Below are 16,704 nucleotides of genomic sequence, written 5' to 3' on the forward strand. Positions count from 1 at the left end.
ACAAGGCAGAAAACAATGATACTATTATTCAAAGATGAAGCAGAAGGTTGTACAGCCCGTAACACATCCCATATTACCACTGAGAAACTCATAGCGGAAACTGTGGAATCCAGGATCGAACCTTGACCCGGCCTGAAAGATATTTCAGCGGAGAGTTATGAATTCTCTATTAGTATTGACAAAGTACAAATGCCGTTTCATATTTAATGAAGGTGGGAATGGAACCTGTTTAGTGATGCAGGTGGTAATACTTACTAGTCGCTCATCAGAAAAAAGACACGTCAACACCGGGTGCACGCTAACTGTTCCATCAGCACTAAAGATTCTGTGTCTTATTGGTACTATACGAAAAGCCTCGTCTACCCTTTTCAGCATAACCATCCAGTACAAGAAGAAGGTACTTTACCTGAATTATTCATCTTTGATAAAAGCTTGCTTCAAGATATGAACAGCAAGTAAATAGAAGTTCCTTACAATTACTTTCCCTGTTGAGGAGTTAAGAAAGGATCTTGATAACTCATGTGTCCGGATTAGCTTATGCACATCTCGACTAACCCTAGGGGCCCAAACCCACCGCCCACTTGTGGGGAGCTCAATTACATTCGGAGCAAAGCACCATATGGACCAGCCCCAAAGGAGTTGATAGCACCTAAGAGGTTTCGAACCTGAGACCTTAGGAGGGAGCAAACCCCTACGTCTCAAGTCTTGACTACTAGGCTAACCCCTTGGGGTCTTCCCAGAAAAAAAAAAATCTTAGGGGGTTGCAATCAGCAAAGAAGTATGGCATGGGACTTCTTTCTAACAAAGTACTCAACACCAGAAAATATAAGTTCAATAATTAATTTGTACACACATTTTTGGATGTAAAACATTTTACTTTGAAACAAATAAAGCCTGGCGATCCGGCTCAAAAGCTTTAGGAATATTGTCGTTTTCAGAAAAAACAAAACAAATAAAACAATCAACGCACCACATGCTTTAATAGATGAGATATTCTGATCAAGCACATTCATCCACTTTTCTCAGCTGAAAGACTCGACAAAATTACTCAGCATAGGCTTCCATCCTATTCTAGTCTATGGTTTTCCTTAACTTCTCACCCTCCACTGCACCTCCTAGCAAGTTCCTCAATCACTGCACCATCCAGTATACTGTTTGCTAATAGTTACAAGCTCATGTTCAATAGTTCAATCAAAAGAAGACAAGGCAATTGATACTTTGTCAAGAAGATAGGTTATAACCTCTTGTGCAAACTCTATGCAAAATGACACAATTACTAAAGCCTGGCTCAGGTGAACAACCCGTTCACAATGGGGACAAGGCTCAGAGATACAATAGCTGACCACTAGTGAGCAACTTTTCACGGGAAAATGGAAAACTCAAGAAATATAAAATTCAAATAACATGATACGTCAAATGGACGTTAGCATCTAAAGATTTCATCATCCAAATTTCATCCCATGTGCAGAAGTGAACACAGCAAAGGCCTTGAAATATCAGCAATGCTAAAAGGAGAATTAACTTACAAATTTCCTTTCAGAAACACATTATTCAAATTGCTTTCCCGGTAATAAGTGGTTTTGGAGGAGACAGAGATCTAATTTCAGGAGCAGAACTAGGAAAAAGTGTGTTAAGCTTGTGCATGAGGATGTCAGCCCTTGATGGAATCTCATTCAAGAGGAATTGCTGAACAATTGGCTTCTTAAACCACTCCAAAACAGAATCCCCAGGAGCCCTCAGAACAACCTTACTAACCTCAAAAGGCGATTCCACTGAGCTTAACATCTGTGCAACAACAATTTTTAGAGTAGGTCCCGTGACCAATTTCATTCTTCTTGGGACAACCCCATAGTACAACATTCGCTTCCGAAACCTATGGAGGGTGTGAACTACAGCTATCAGAGCTGCTCCAACAGACAAGTTTCTCACGTCAAGTGACCAAGCTATATGCTGATCAAACACTATGGCCTTTGGGAAAAGCTTGTTCTCATATGCAACTTTCCACACGCAGCGAGCTCGGTTTATCTGGCCCATAAGAACAAGGTAATTAAGAAGAACATTCACAAAGTACCGTGCAGCACCCTCTTCCATCTCATAATCAATACCCTGGAAGAAATCCCTCACAAATGTCAATACAGGTTGTTTCCTCTGTTCTGGGCCCATAAAGAGTCCACACATGAAAGTGTGAGCCTTATGCCTTGTAGCCCCAAGGATTGACATCAAATGCCTCTCATTCTGCTCTTCCTGGCATCTCACAAGATGGGCTAGAATTGATGTGTAAAGTATGAGGTCAACTTTTGCGGCAGAATTCACGTAAGTTTCTAGAAGAGGTTTGGCAGAGTCATACAAACCATTCCTCATGCACGACTCAAAGAGCTGCCTGATTATAAAATTATTCGTTCTGATGCCGGAAGCACCCATGAAACGCAGCCACCTCAAAGAAAGATCGACAGAACCATCTTTGATGTAAACCATTAAAACATCACTAGCACTGACATCAACCGCATATCCCATAGCCTTCATTTCCAGTAATATTTTCGCGGCAACGTCCACAAGCTTCTTATTCGCTAGAAGTGTCAGAAGGGCAGTATAAGTACTTAGTCCTGGTCTCAAACCTGCATTGGTCATCGAGTTATAGAGCTTCATGGCAGCATCTACTTGACCAGAACCCGCATGCATTTCCAAGAGACAAGAATAGGTAGATGGGGTGGGTAGAAATCCAGCCTTCTCCATATCTGAAAAGATTGACATAGCGATCTCAAGCTTTCCAGATTTCGCATGAGACTCGACAATCATAGTATACAAACCATAGTTTGGTCTAAATCCTGCTTTCTTCATCTCATCCCAAATTCTAAGTGCAGTTTCCAACTTCCCAGCCTTGGCAAACGACTCAATTAGGGAAACAAACATGGTTGCAGAAGGCCTGAGCCCCAAACTTTGCATTTCCATGTATAACTTCATTGAGGTGTCCAACCTACCGGCTTTACCCATCGAATCAACAAGGGAGGCAAATATGAGGAAACTCGGCCTGAAATTCTTTTCTTTCATCTCTTGGAAAAGCTTGGAAGCAGCATCAAGGCGGCCTGATTTCGCCAAACTCGGTATCATCAACTCGTACGTTGATCCATCCAACGAGCACCCAGCTTTTTCCATACTTTCATATATCTCAAACGCTTTATAAGGCAAACCTTTGGTCAAGAACAAGGTTATAAGTGAATTATAGGTTTGAGTATCGATCTTAGAACCAGATTCCTGAATCTTCTTGAAACAACAGAATGACACCTCCAATTTCTCTGCTTTTGCTAGATACTGAATGACCCGATTGTAAGCGCAAAATGAAGACGTCCCATGTCTACTAGAATCACGAATCATGTCATCAAACAGCAACTGAATCCCATCAAAATCTCTGATCTGATTTAACCTATCGAAAAGTATAGCATAGCACTCATCATTAGGCAGGTACCATGATTGCCTCATCGCCCAACGAAACAAACTTAACGAAGCATCGGTATCAGCAATAACCTTCAAGGCCTGAGTAACATGAGTCATGTTGGGCACAAACTGAAGTCTATCCAACTGGGTCTCCATTTCAGGGCCCCATTTCCACCTCTTTACAATTTCCACAATTTTCAAGACAGCGGAAGCATTCAAAATTGGCTTCTTCAACCCACCCACCATTACATGGTCATCAAGCCCAGGCTCCACTGATCTTATGCCCTTACCGGAATAAATAACGCTACCGGATTCATCTAAATACTGTATAGCCTCAGTCCACTCGCTGGAATCAACATCGTTGTTCCCAGAACAGTAACTTCTAGCAAAAGTAGGGATCTTTGCAACAGAAAAGCAACTCCTAACAAGTTGAAAATTTGACATGAAATCATCCTCAGGGGAAAATGAAGTTGCCAGTCTGAAACAATAGGCGTTGGGCAGGGCTGTAGCAGAATTCGAACTAGGGTTCTTCCTGACGAGATACAAAGTATCGAGTATATACCTAGTTCGTCTAGGGCAGAGAAGACCCAAACGATTCATTGCTCGGAATTTGTTAGGAATAGATATGCAACATGAAATTCGTGGATTTTGCGATGTCAGTGCTGTAAGTTGATAGATACAAAAGGGAGTTTGGGGCGGGCGGGGAAGACTTACAGTTACAAGGCGTCAAACTGTATTCGGTTTTGATGCGATGTTCTTTCTATTGAGCAATTAACCCTTTCCTTTCGTCAGAAAACAACGTGGAGGATGTAATGTAACCAAAGCCTCCATGTCTAACAACTCGAACCGCCAACGACTCAACAAGCGATTACTCCTACTACTGTACTACACTGAAGTGAATGAGAGAGAAACCTATTAAAAAAAAAAGAAAATGAGAGAGAAACAAAGTGGGAAACAAGCGGACCGTTACCGGGTAAATAATACCGGATCTAATCCAAGGGCTCACGTTTTAAAGGGGAACAAGCGGATCGTTACCGGGTAAATAATACCGGATACGGGTCGCCCTCTCACTCGGGTTCCAAAACGGGTTAAAACAAATCACCCCTTCAGTTCAGTTCACGCGATCTCAGACCAGAGAAAAGAGAGACAGAGAGAAGTCAGAACGAAGAAGAAGAAGAACGGGTTAAAGTTTTCTCATTGATTCTTAAAATGAAGGGACCTGAAAAGAAAGGGAGGAAAATAGCAATATACAATATGAGTTGTAAAAGAAAAGGGAAACGGAAAAAGAAGCAAAATATCTTTTTCATTTCTTCCCCTTGGTTCCCAGAAAATACATAAATAAATAATCTTTGCCTTGGATTTTTTTTTTTTTTTCGTGTCTAAGAACCAATAAAAAAAAACGAGGGAGAACAATTCTTTTTCCTTCCTTTCACTTGCCCGCCCCCCCATGGTCCAAACAAACACAAAAGATTTCTAGAAATAGTCATTAGGACTTTAGGGCCATGAAGGATAATATTAGAGAAATTAGAGTCAATCTTTTTTTTTGTGTGTGTGTGGAAAAGGAGCATCATGGACTCTACTCTGACTCAATTCAATTATTTTTGACGACTCTGACTCGGTTCAATTATTCAATCATGAGCAGATGAACTCAAAGATTGGTATGGGGTATTCATTTTCTCTAATTCAAAAAAAAATGTAATCACGATTTTGAATTATTCTATGTTTGTTTATTTGAGACCAAGGAAATATTTTGTACTACCAAAAAAGTTTTAAAGAACTTTGGTGCTCTATGTGTAACAAATCTGCAAATCAAGTAGGAGTTGTTACTGATCCTATAGTTTGTTTTTTTGAAAATCCTATAGTTTGTTAGTAGTTGCATATTTCCTACGGCTTGAAAAGCACGGAGGTGTAGAGCTATTTGCAGGGACATCTATGATTGTATTTATAACTATATGATGGATTATTTACCCAGAAAAAAAACTGTCATGGATTGGCAGACGTCTGCGCTTATCCAATAAGAAGCAGATGGAGTGATTCAACCAGCGGCCTAAATTCAAGTAAAGTGCAATTCAATTCATGATACTTTTTGTGTATCTGGGTGGTGGGGGTGGTGGAGGAAGGGAGCATTGAGTGGAAAGGAAGTAAAACAAAAGGGGCAGTCCCAAAAACTCCACTTTTCCATTTTTTGACAGAGCCAAGCAAGCATATATCCCCAACTTCGACAATAAGAAAGATCTTAGAACCCAACCAGGTGGTGTACCACTTAGCAGCCCCATATAAAAGTACTGTAAAATACACCCTCTGGTCACTGATTTCTCTCTCTTACTCAGAGAGCTTTTTGATCCTTTTTTCTTTTTTTCTTTTTTTTTTTTTAAGGTTTCTTCGGTTGCACATCTCCAGATATAAGGATATCACTGAGACAGTGCAAAGTTAGTTGCGAAAGAATCAACTTTAGAATGGCCAGCATTCTTTTGCATGTTCCCCCCTTGCTCATGTTCTAGCTAAGCCCGGGACCTTTCCTTTTGTTCATTCTATACATGCCTATAAAGGCCTGTCCGAGCCTATATGTTATATGAGCTCCTTCTTCATGCTGCCCATTTGTTCCAAGTTGAATTTTAGACCAGAAACAGCTTTCTTTCAAGTTCTTGGTCTTGATTACTGGAATAGCATTTTAGCATTAGTTTTGGGACAATGGAAAGCAGCAGAAATCTCCAAGTAAAAATTGTCATCTTGGGTCTCCACTTGTGTGTTGCTGCTCTTTCCTTCTCTCATTGCGGTAAGTTGGCTAATATTTTTATCTCCTCATGCGTACTTATTCTAGTGTTAATTGTTCTGATTATATTAGCCAAGCACGTATTGTATATTGTTTAATTAGCAACTGCTTAAATAGAAGTTTGGTACTTCATATTTGCTTCTAATTACAACCTTAGAACTGCTACTTGATGGTCTTGTTGAAATACATTGACCCTAGAAGTGCTTTATTTACTATGTTCTGTCAATGTGATTAGCCACTCAAGATTATTGTGATGTGCCCTAAATACATAAAATAGTGATTATCATCACTCTATTGTGTACATTCTTCGCAATTGGTCAGTGTACCTGTTTCACATTTTGCACTCTAGGTCTTAGTATGCCCCCAACAAGTGGGTAGCTTGGCCTCCCGTCTAACCAGTAAACTTCTTTATAACCAGTATAATGGCCGTTGAAAACTAGGAAGAATGCTCATTTCCATTTCCTGATTAACTGTCAATATCATAGGCATCTCTTGCGGTAAATAAGAACAATTGTGACTTAGAAAACTTTTGCAGTAGGCATCCAAGTAAATATAAATATGAGTTGGTTCCAACTTGCATATGCAAGAAAGACACCACACATTCGTCACTTTGACTTCTTTTTTTTCAAGTCTTTTTACTCATCATTGTCTATGCTGAGCAGATGCAAGAAGATCAATGCACCTAGAAAGAGATGATTACAGACATCCAAGATCAGGCTCAATCATCAGACGCGCAAAGAGAATCCAAGTATCAAAGCGCTTTGACATCGATAGTGCACAATTGGATGATTCAAATACAGAACCTAATTATGGCGTGAGTTCACCATTCTCTTTGCCACCTTATGAGTCTCTTGCTCCCATGCCCTTACCCGAAAATGCCCCTCCGTACTGTACTTATCCACCATTTACCTCACAACCTCCACCTTCCACAACCATTCCATTTCCACCTCCTACTGGTGGATCAGGAGGAGGAGGAGGTAGTTACACGCCATCACTACCACCACCTTCCTCCTTTTCTACACCAACACTTCCCTTCCTAACCCCACCTCCAAGCCCAGAAGGGTCTGGTGGCGGAGTCTCAAGCCCACCACAATCCATTCCATCTCCAATCCCAAATCCACCACAAATTGTTCCCAGCCCTCCTACTTCTGTTGTTCCAAGCCCCCCTCCAGGATCTGTAGTATCAGGTCCTCCAACCTTTGTCCCGAGTCCAACTCAACCCGTTTTTAGCCCGCCTTATTACTTTGAGCCTAGCCCACCAAGCACTGTTGTCCCAAACCCGCCTTTTAGTGTTCCATCAGGCCCATCCATATTTGTCCCGAGCCCGCCCGTGTTTCAGCCACCAGTAGTGTATCCCCCACCTGCGGTGCCACCACCTCCAAGGACCACCCCATTTTCAGCGTTGTGGTGCGTTTCAAAGCCGACAGTCCCAGATCCAATCATTCAAGAGGCTATGAACTATGCTTGTGCGTCTGGAGGTGATTGTGATTCCATTCAGCCAAATGGATCATGTTTTCAGCCCAACACATTGTTGGCACACGCTTCGTATGCGTTCAATAGCTACTGGCAAAGAACCAAGGTAGCGGGTGGCACGTGTGAGTTTGGAGGCACAGCCATGCTGGTCACTGTGGATCCAAGTGAGTACTCTACTACTCTGCCTCCATCCCTCTCTGCATGTTACTATTTTGTTGACTTATAATTTCGATCCCGGGTATGAAAAACATGTACTATGCTTTCGTTCCTCTCCTACTCCACAATAATCGCTAATCTCTTTTCACCTTTCCCCACAGGCTATGATGGCTGCCACTTCGTCTACTACTGATCGAGGTTATATATTGTACTACAAAGAAACCAAGAAGATCATCCATCAACCCATATGCTCTCTCTAAAAAATAACACCACTACATGATCAATGGAAGCCTATTGGAGAGGTCGCTTTTCAACACTCCAATCATTTTCTTACCGAATGCAAATTTTGTAACTAAAGATAGAATTTGTTGCAATACTTTTGAATATATATATACACACATTCACTCAAATAAGATATGAGGAAATCTTTTCTAGTCAATAGCATTCGAGAACAATTGCATTGTTTATATGTATAGAGATTAATAAAGGAAGTTGGAGGACTGGTTGGGACTCGATGTTATTTTATTCTGTCATCAATGTTAGTATTTTACTGCATTGTTTGTCACCACGCCAGTTTCAATAGCCAATGTCAAAAATAAAGAACACATAGACATGTTACATATGCTACAATTCCTTTCTCCAGTTTAATTTTTCCCATCACGCAATTACCATGCTATCAAAGACAAAAGAGACTTAAAAAAATATTCAGTATACCGCAATATAGATGACACACAACACAAATACAAAATGCCAATCCAAATTTAGATGTGTTCATTGCAAAGGTTGCACTGCAGAGACCAATTCAACAACATCAACAATAACAGAACCCATGTAGTCCCCAACCATTGGGGATATAGGCGGGGGAGGATTGGAGATAGACCTAATCTTTGGCAATATGCACAAAGTGACAGCTCTCAGAATACCACTGAAATAGTGGCCCCCTATTGCAGTGTTGAGACCAATTCAACAAAATATAAGACAAATTTTCTTTTAGTCAAGGCACATAATCTTCCCCCTCACTACATCAACTTCTGACTGTGAGTCAGTCCAGTTGTCCACCTGTAAAATTGGCTACATATGGAAACCCAAACAAAGGTCCCTTTTATACAGAAAGGGAAAGTGGTTCGTGAAGAATAGCTTTCACAACATGGATCATGTCATGTGAAGTGAATCCGTCGTCCTTCATGTAAAATAGATTTAGCACTCTGCTCATATTCCAGAACAAGTTCTTGCAGGCTCGTGGAACCATGCTGCTTTTTGTCTCCAAAACTAATCTCAGCAGTTCTCTTCTCTGACTCACAATGGAACTCTTGATAGCTCTCGTCGATTCTTCAGCAGAAACAGCTCCACTGCTATGAATCATGTGCAGTGATACAGCATTTAATTTACCTTCCTTGGATTCCCTCTGCAATACAAAAGCTAAGCGAGTCAAATCCTCCAAAACTGATCGTACATGTAATCATAGTGACAATAAGGGACGCCATTTTTAAAATACCTCAAAGCTGCGGATGTCGTTGAGAAGACGCCCAGAAGTGCCCATAATCTTGAACAGATTTTGGTATTCAGAACTTGAAACAACAACATCAGAGAGTATCGGCCCAACAAGATAAAGAGTTGGGAGAACAATAGGTCCCAAGGCAAACGACACAACCCCATTGCTCATATATTCTTCCAATGTTGGCAATGAATTCTCACTAGTCCATTTAGCTTCTCTCCACATAGAATGGAGCAAATCCAACCACTGCCAGATAAACATAGCCCATCATCCTTTTATTCAAATAAAGAATAAGGTTCAACACAGGGAAAGCCCCTGCCCCAGGGCTTGCATACCATCACAACTTCCCAGTCAAGATTGTTTCCAAAAAATCTTAATTAAAAGAAAATGGTAACATAATAATAATGCAGACCCCAAAGCAAAATCAAATAGAAAATCATATTGGTGGGAAAAGCAGGATCAATCACTAAATCCAAATCTCCCCCTTCTACAGTCATGACCCAAATGCAACCTTCAGTGTTACAAGGGTAGCCATTTAAGGTTGTTTTTGTTTTTGTTTTTGTTATTTATTTATTTTTTGTACAAGAAAATGCCCACAAAGAAACACTGACTACTAAAGAATACGATGTTGTATAGTGCCCCTACGAGAAAGAACAGGCGAGGAGTAAACATTTGAGAAGGTAGAAGAATGAGAAAAAAATAGTTGATTATTGTGCTTCTTATAAATGCTTTTAGGCGACAAACCTCGATATACTCCAGTGTTTTCAACTTTCAACATGTAGCAGAAGACTTCAACAAACACAACAACGCTTCTTAACTTGTCACACCATAATATCAAATGAGCTGTAATTGTAGTAACGGGAATACATAAAAAGGTATAAAGATAAGTACAGCAACGACCATATCTCACAATGTCAATTACGTGGGTTGTTACATTGCGTCCCTGAAATGTGAACGCCTTAGCTCCAATCTCACAGATTGTGCTGTGAAGTGCAGAGAATATGATCTGAACATGCTCGGAACAACAATCAGCGGTCAAATTTACATCCCATCTGTGGTGCATATTAAACTATCACATTTCTGTTGAAAACAATAAAGATAATTGGCAGAAATTACAGACCAAAAATATGCCCAGACAAAAAGAGCAAGCAAGGAGATAAAGAAACATACTTCTCAACCAACTGAATTAGGTTCTCTAATTCCACTAGAGAACCACCGATGTCAAAGAAGTCGTCAACGACTGTGGTAAGCACCCCATTTTTGGCCCATGAAATACGAGCATCATATAGTTCAGGAGAGAAAAGGGTTGCAGCAGCAGAGAAGTAACAGTATGCTGTCTTCTGCCTGGCAAACTTTAGCTTGTCTAGCCTTGTCTCTGCAACCCACCTGATGACATGGGGAGGAATACATCACCATTCTTTTACATATACGAAATTCAGCAAGACATTACTAGTTACTAAATCATGCACACTGGAAAGCCAATAATTTTCTTTGGCTATATTAGTTTATACACCTCTCAAGATATTTGAGCTCTTCATGGTGTATGGATTGGCAAATATTGAAGTCTTCCACTGCCAAATTTAGGAAGTCTTCGTTTCTAATATTGGATGAGCTGGCATAAGAACAGTGTATAGTCAAGAACTACACAAAAATCAAATATGAGCGATTTTTTTTTCAGCTGAAATTAAAGCCAGAAATAAGAAAATAGTTTCCTCCTTGAGATGAAAATGAACAAGAAAAAACAACCAGAGGTCTACCAATATGAAGTTTTCAGAATGGTTGTGCTATCTACGTAGTAATGCTCTATATTTCTTCTAATTGTTGCACGCTCTAAATTTGCATGGAAGGGAAACTTAAGGGCGTCGTCCACCTGAAATGAGGAATCATAATTATTTGGTTGTTATTCATATCAGATGAGACAAAATGACAGTGTCCAAACAAATCTATCAGATGGGCTTGACCATTACCAAAGCATTAGAAGAAGTTACCTCTTGGCTAACATACTTATTGAATCTATCTGAATAAATCATACAATCATTTAACTTCTCTTTCAGGAAATGACTGGACCACGAGTGTTGTTCCTCCAAAGTCAATTCATGGGGATAGATAATGATCTCTGAAGCCCTATATAACTCAAGGGCATCACCAATGTGCTTTAGATGCCCAGCAGAGAAACTAGATTCATGCTTTCCTTCAGTTATTTGGGTCAAGGGATCTACACATGTCAAAGGAGCCAAACTTTCAGTAGGCAACACACAATCCTGAGATGATATTAAAGATTTAATACGTGGACTCCTAATCAACAAAGTACCTGAAGAGACATCATACCCATTAAAACGCAGTATCCGAAATGCCATAGCACAGGTGGCAGTGTCCAGGAATATCTCTTCATCCCCCCGCAGCCAGCATCTGTTTTTTTTTTTTTTTTTTTGGGTGGGTTAGGGGAAAGGCTCTAGTGTCATTTTCCAATATTCAAGAAGGTAGACAAGTCTATAAACTTGGTAAAAACAGTTTAAGGGATAAGACAAATCAAATTGATTCCAAGCTATCAATACTGGCACTTAAGTCTAAGTGGAAGAGTACCTGTACGTATAATCCAAAACACTCTTTATTTCCTGCCTAAAGTGCCGCTCAATTCCCAATCTTTCCACATTGTCAACCATGCAAAGACGGCCAAGTATATCCAGAGGGTGAACTGTCGGTACTGGAGACATGAATTGAACAAGCTTAGCAATGCATAAAGCCAGTGGTTAAACAATAGACAATGTGAAGGTTTTCACCAGCATTCCCAAACTCCTCCAAGAGTGAATGCAGGTAATTAAGACAACCAGTGTCCTGAAGGTGCATAAAAGCAGCTGCTGTGGACGATGGACAATTGAAGAGAGAGCCATTCTTCCTCTGATATTTCATGGCCATTTCCCAGTCCTGTAACTTCCCCATTCCTTCAGAGATATACGCTAAGTAAGATTTCCTCCCCTCTGAGTAGGCTCTAAATGGAACAATTTTGAAACAAAGCTAGGTAAGTTAGGATATCTCCCGAGCAAATGGCGGAAAAGTAAATGAAGTCATTTGTTCTATTCAAATTGCTTTAGTGCTGTTCCTTTTTCCCCTATAGTAGACACAATTAGCTAGTGAAATCTTTAGTCCCTTGGTATTCAAGCTCCGTACCCTTCTTTCCAATAACCGTGAACAATTGTAACCAAATCCGTTACTAGTGCGGTGAGCTTGGAATTACTGGCTAAATCCCACTTGTTCTACATCTGTGATGAGATGTCATCAACTCTATAGAAAGGCCACCGTTGGTGGGAAAAAATTGCAAACGCAGATATGGGATCCAATGAACGCCACCAAACAAAAACAAAAAGTATACCTTCTGAGCTCTAATTCTCTCCTGTGATGCATAGCATCAAAAACTTTTGGTTCAAATGGGAGGTTCAGATCTAAATCTTTAGCATGCTTGACCATTCCAGGGAATATTATGTCAAACCCAATTGGAGAATGTTCACACTCGTCAGTAGCAGAAGTGACATTTGACCCAATAAAATGTAGACCTGCAACAAGCAATGTATACTTACAGAGTGATCATGAAGGAGAATAAGCTTGACGAGGACAGTGAATACCTTTGTTGACTTGTTCTTCACCAACACCCCAGCGCTTGAGCGCTAGGACCGATGCTAATGTAGATGACAGAGCATCTTTAACTAACAAGGGGTGATGAGGAAGACCCCATGAGCCATCACTGAGTTGATTGTCTAATAACCACTCAATACACCCTGGGAAACATGGGCCCCCAGACGAATATGGAGAAGGGACCATTGCTACCCAAGCTGTGTCATATGATGAAACTGAAAGCTGGACCTTATTGAAAAGCTCCCTAATTTGTTCTTTAGTCCTCTCAGAAAACTACATGCAAGTTTAGATATAATCACTTGGATGTGCTGGAGACTAAGAAATAAGGAGGGGGAGGAAATGAAAGGACACATTGGAAAATAAGCATTACCACAGCAGTAGTATTGGCTTTTGTTACAACTGTAACTCCAGGTTCCAGATAACCTGCTCCATAAAGAAATAGGAGAAGAAAACTCAACTCGATACATTATATGAATTCAGTGTCATAGTATTGCTGGTTGGATAAAGTACATTGCAAAACTTTATCACCCTGTCGATGGGAGCATAAAGTTCATGACTGAAGCAACTACAAAATGGAACTTAACATTAGGCTAAATTCAAAGGTGTTGGGGATTCGACCCTACACAATGAATCACATAATCAAGCAAGAATATAAAGAAACAACACAGATATTTTACGTTGTTCCCCTATTTTGTGTGATTAAGATACATCCAGACTCATATCTGTTTCCACTTTGTATCAACTGAAGAACGATGTTGCGTGTTGTATGTAACTAGATCCCGGGGATTACATCACAAATTACCATTGAAGGGGACATTGTAATCCCCCAAAGAATGAGGAGATTAATGTCCTTATGTAATCAATTTCATTTTAGGCCCGCAAGCTTATGTACCAACCGAGTAATTGTATGGGCTTGCCGAATACAGACAAGCATAACTACGAAACTGTAAAGCAACATCAGATATTTACATGTGCATGGTTGGAAAGTTGCAGCTAAGGCTTCATGAAAGCAATCGCTTAAGACGAAAAAACTACCAGTGCTTGAAACTAGTTGATGGGCTGAAATGTTGGGTCTCAGGAGCTTCGATTTACAACAATACGTGTGAGGATCAGTCAGCGAAGTAGGACAGTGGCAATACAAGTATACAACGTGGAGGATATTTGAACTTAAATCTATGTAATCCCACAAAGAAGTACTTGTGCAGTACTTACCCAAAAAAAAAAGTACTTGTGCAGTGATCAAATGCGACTGAAACCTGGAGAGAGAGAGAGAGAGAGAGAGAGAGAGAGCAAACCGGAAGGTGATGAGGGGGAGGAGGAGCAGCAGCAGGAGCGATGGGGTCTATATCGAAGGGGAAGAGTGGTGGGAAGGAGGAAACTCATGGCGATCAGGTGTAAGGAGGTAGATTACTCGAACCACGCCGCAAGTCATACTAGTACTATAAAACTGGTGGGTTTAATAATACTTACTGTAATATATAGAAGAGGGACAATCCTTGCATCTATACTAGTAGATGGAAGGAGGTGGTGCTATGCTATGTGTACGTGTATCTGTGTATTGTGTCGGTTTACAGAGAAAGAAAAGATGGGAAAGTCCGTTTGTGAGGGAAAGACATAGTGGAAGGTGCCAGGTGGTGGTGTGACTGTGGTGGGATCTAAAAGAAGAGAAAATCTTTTCCACGGAAAAAGAGTTTTGCCAAGCACGATGGTCCAAAATGTATTGAATGGTATAAATTTAAATAAATCTTTTTCGGCCGTCCATAACTAGAACAAATGGCCACGCTCATCTTCGTGATTGTTTTGTTCACAGCTAAGACAATCTCCTAAGAGAAAGAACCAAAAGACACATGTATCATGTAGACATGTATGTGTGTGCCCGTGTTAGTTTTCCCTAAGAGAAACAGCAAAAATCCAAGAGACCAAAGTATAAAAAAAAACACACTTCCTAAAGCACCCCACCCCCTTCCTGGTTTTTTTTTTTTTTTTTTCTGATTTCTTGCTGGTACCCTTAAAATCACGTTCTGAACACATTGAGTGGCTCGGATCATCGAAATTCGATCGGGAAAGGCGAAAAATGGAGAGGTTCGCACATAAGATCCTTATTTTAAGGTCCTTACTTGAAGATATATATATATATAGAGAGAGAGGATCCGCACCCACGACCTATATCCACTCCAGCCGTGCTACAGTTCCCGACCGAAGGGATCCCGATTGGATCTCGATGGCACGCGCGGGCCCACTCTGGCCACCGGACTGCTGACCCGAGCATAAAAAAAAATGGAGTATTTGGATCGGCTATCTACATACATCGGATGCCGTTGATTCTCGCATTGGCTCACTCGGTATTTTTGTTTTAGAATTCTTGGACTGCTTAGATCAACCATCCGGTGGTCGAAGTGGGCCCGACGTGCTTTCGGGATCCGGTCGGAGTCTAAAATCTAAGGATATCAGCGATACCATAAAACTTTCCCAGTCCTCCCTGTCCATAGTATATCAGCTATACAATAAAACTCTTAATTTATTTTTGGCCTGTGAATTTTAAATTTCTCAATTTGGTTCCTCTTGTATTTACTTTTTGTCAACGTGGTGTCAAATTTTTTTAAAGACCAATGTGGTAATTTGACACTTTCTAAATTGACACCGATAACATTCTTCCTCCATTCATGTAAATAACCTTATTTGGCTATTCTATAATTTAATTCGTATCCCTCTTTACCAACTAGTATTTATTTAGATGGGTAATTATAAAGTTTGCAAGTGCTTCAAAATTCTCGACAAGGAAAGAGGCTCTTGAATATGCTACATAAACTACATTTATCCACTGCAATTCTTTGTGGGATCTACCTCGGGTTTCACAAAAATACAAAAAAAATGTCCATAAATTTTAAAATAATATTTTATGGGACGTTATAAAAAATCAATTCTAACGGATATTGATAAGTATTATTTCTGGATTTGTAGGGCTCAACTGCACAGTGTCGCCCCTACGAATCCAGAAATAATACTTACCAATATTTATTAAAGCTGATTTTTTACATGGCCCCATAAGATATTATTTTAAAATTTATGAACATTTTTTGTATTTTTGTGAGACAAAAAAATATAATGAATGATGTAGTGAATGGATGTAGTGTAATCAGACTTATTGGTGGTAGTGCTATAACAAGGACTGCAAATCCGCATGCTCGACTCCGGGACTGCTACCGACATAGATTTTTTAAAAAAGACAGTGCGTACATATGGACTTTGGATCCGTTTTGAATCTTGCAAAGATGATCGGAGCCGTTTATTTTGTTCAAAACATCTTGATTAAGATCCCCATGCAAAATCAGCTGATTTGAATATTCGTAAGGGGGTTTACGAAACACCCAACTTTGCTTCAAAAAACAGGCTATTTTCTGAAACAAAGTTGGGTGTTTCGTAAACCCTTTTACCGATATCCAAATTAGCTGATTTTTTCCGATGACCTTAAACAAGATTTTTTGAACAAAATGAGCGGCTTCGATCATCTTTATGAAACCCAAAACGGGTTCAAAGTTCATCTGTACGCACTGTCTATTTGCGAAAATCTATGCGTATAGCACTGTTCCTATACATGTGTAGCCAAACAAACACACTCCTCCCCCGCTTGAAGGAGAACCCGCACCAAACAAATACTGCTGTGCCTCTCCCTGGTCAGTAATTATTTAGGCCTCAATTACGTAGGCCTCTTCCTAGTTAATAATTGACTAGGTGAGTTGGTATT

At 40.2% G+C, this 16,704-nt stretch overlaps 3 protein-coding genes across 4 annotated transcripts; 1 reads left to right on the forward strand and 2 right to left on the reverse strand.

Moving 5' to 3' along the window:
- Positions 1-1,387: 1,387 nt before the first annotated feature.
- On the reverse strand, positions 1,388-4,518 carry LOC131329448 (pentatricopeptide repeat-containing protein At1g79490, mitochondrial). The gene is made up of 2 exons (XM_058362553.1): positions 4,377-4,518; positions 1,388-4,344 (listed from the first exon to the last, which is right to left on the reverse strand). The coding sequence occupies exon 2, from the start codon at positions 4,030-4,032 to the stop codon at positions 1,552-1,554; it is 2,481 nt and encodes an 826-aa protein (XP_058218536.1). The 5' UTR covers positions 4,033-4,344; positions 4,377-4,518; the 3' UTR covers positions 1,388-1,551.
- A 1,275-nt stretch (positions 4,519-5,793) lies between these two features.
- On the forward strand, positions 5,794-8,347 carry LOC131329522 (leucine-rich repeat extensin-like protein 5). Its single transcript, XM_058362684.1, has 3 exons — positions 5,794-6,208; positions 6,868-7,842; positions 7,996-8,347. The coding sequence occupies exons 1-3, from the start codon at positions 6,124-6,126 to the stop codon at positions 8,025-8,027; spliced, it is 1,092 nt and encodes a 363-aa protein (XP_058218667.1). The 5' UTR covers positions 5,794-6,123; the 3' UTR covers positions 8,028-8,347.
- Positions 8,348-8,559: 212 nt separating this feature from the next.
- Positions 8,560-14,403, reverse strand: LOC131329521 (ent-kaurene synthase, chloroplastic). Of its 2 annotated transcripts, none has more exons than XM_058362683.1 (14): positions 14,255-14,403; positions 13,330-13,382; positions 12,950-13,232; positions 12,700-12,880; positions 12,110-12,318; positions 11,913-12,033; positions 11,641-11,738; positions 11,318-11,544; positions 11,087-11,199; positions 10,843-10,941; positions 10,500-10,715; positions 10,252-10,381; positions 9,330-9,575; positions 8,560-9,239 (listed from the first exon to the last, which is right to left on the reverse strand). In XM_058362683.1, exons 1-14 carry the CDS (start codon positions 14,340-14,342, stop codon positions 8,937-8,939), a joined length of 2,367 nt encoding a protein of 788 aa, XP_058218666.1. In that variant the 5' UTR covers positions 14,343-14,403; the 3' UTR covers positions 8,560-8,936. The 2 variants fall into 2 exon arrangements, with proteins under 2 accessions (XP_058218666.1, XP_058218665.1); XM_058362682.1 differs by having other exon boundaries at positions 10,240-10,381.
- Positions 14,404-16,704: the final 2,301 nt, after the last annotated feature.

The sequence above is a fragment of the Rhododendron vialii genome, chromosome 6a, assembly GCF_030253575.1.
Source record: "Rhododendron vialii isolate Sample 1 chromosome 6a, ASM3025357v1".
Lineage (NCBI taxonomy): Eukaryota > Viridiplantae > Streptophyta > Magnoliopsida > Ericales > Ericaceae > Rhododendron > Rhododendron vialii.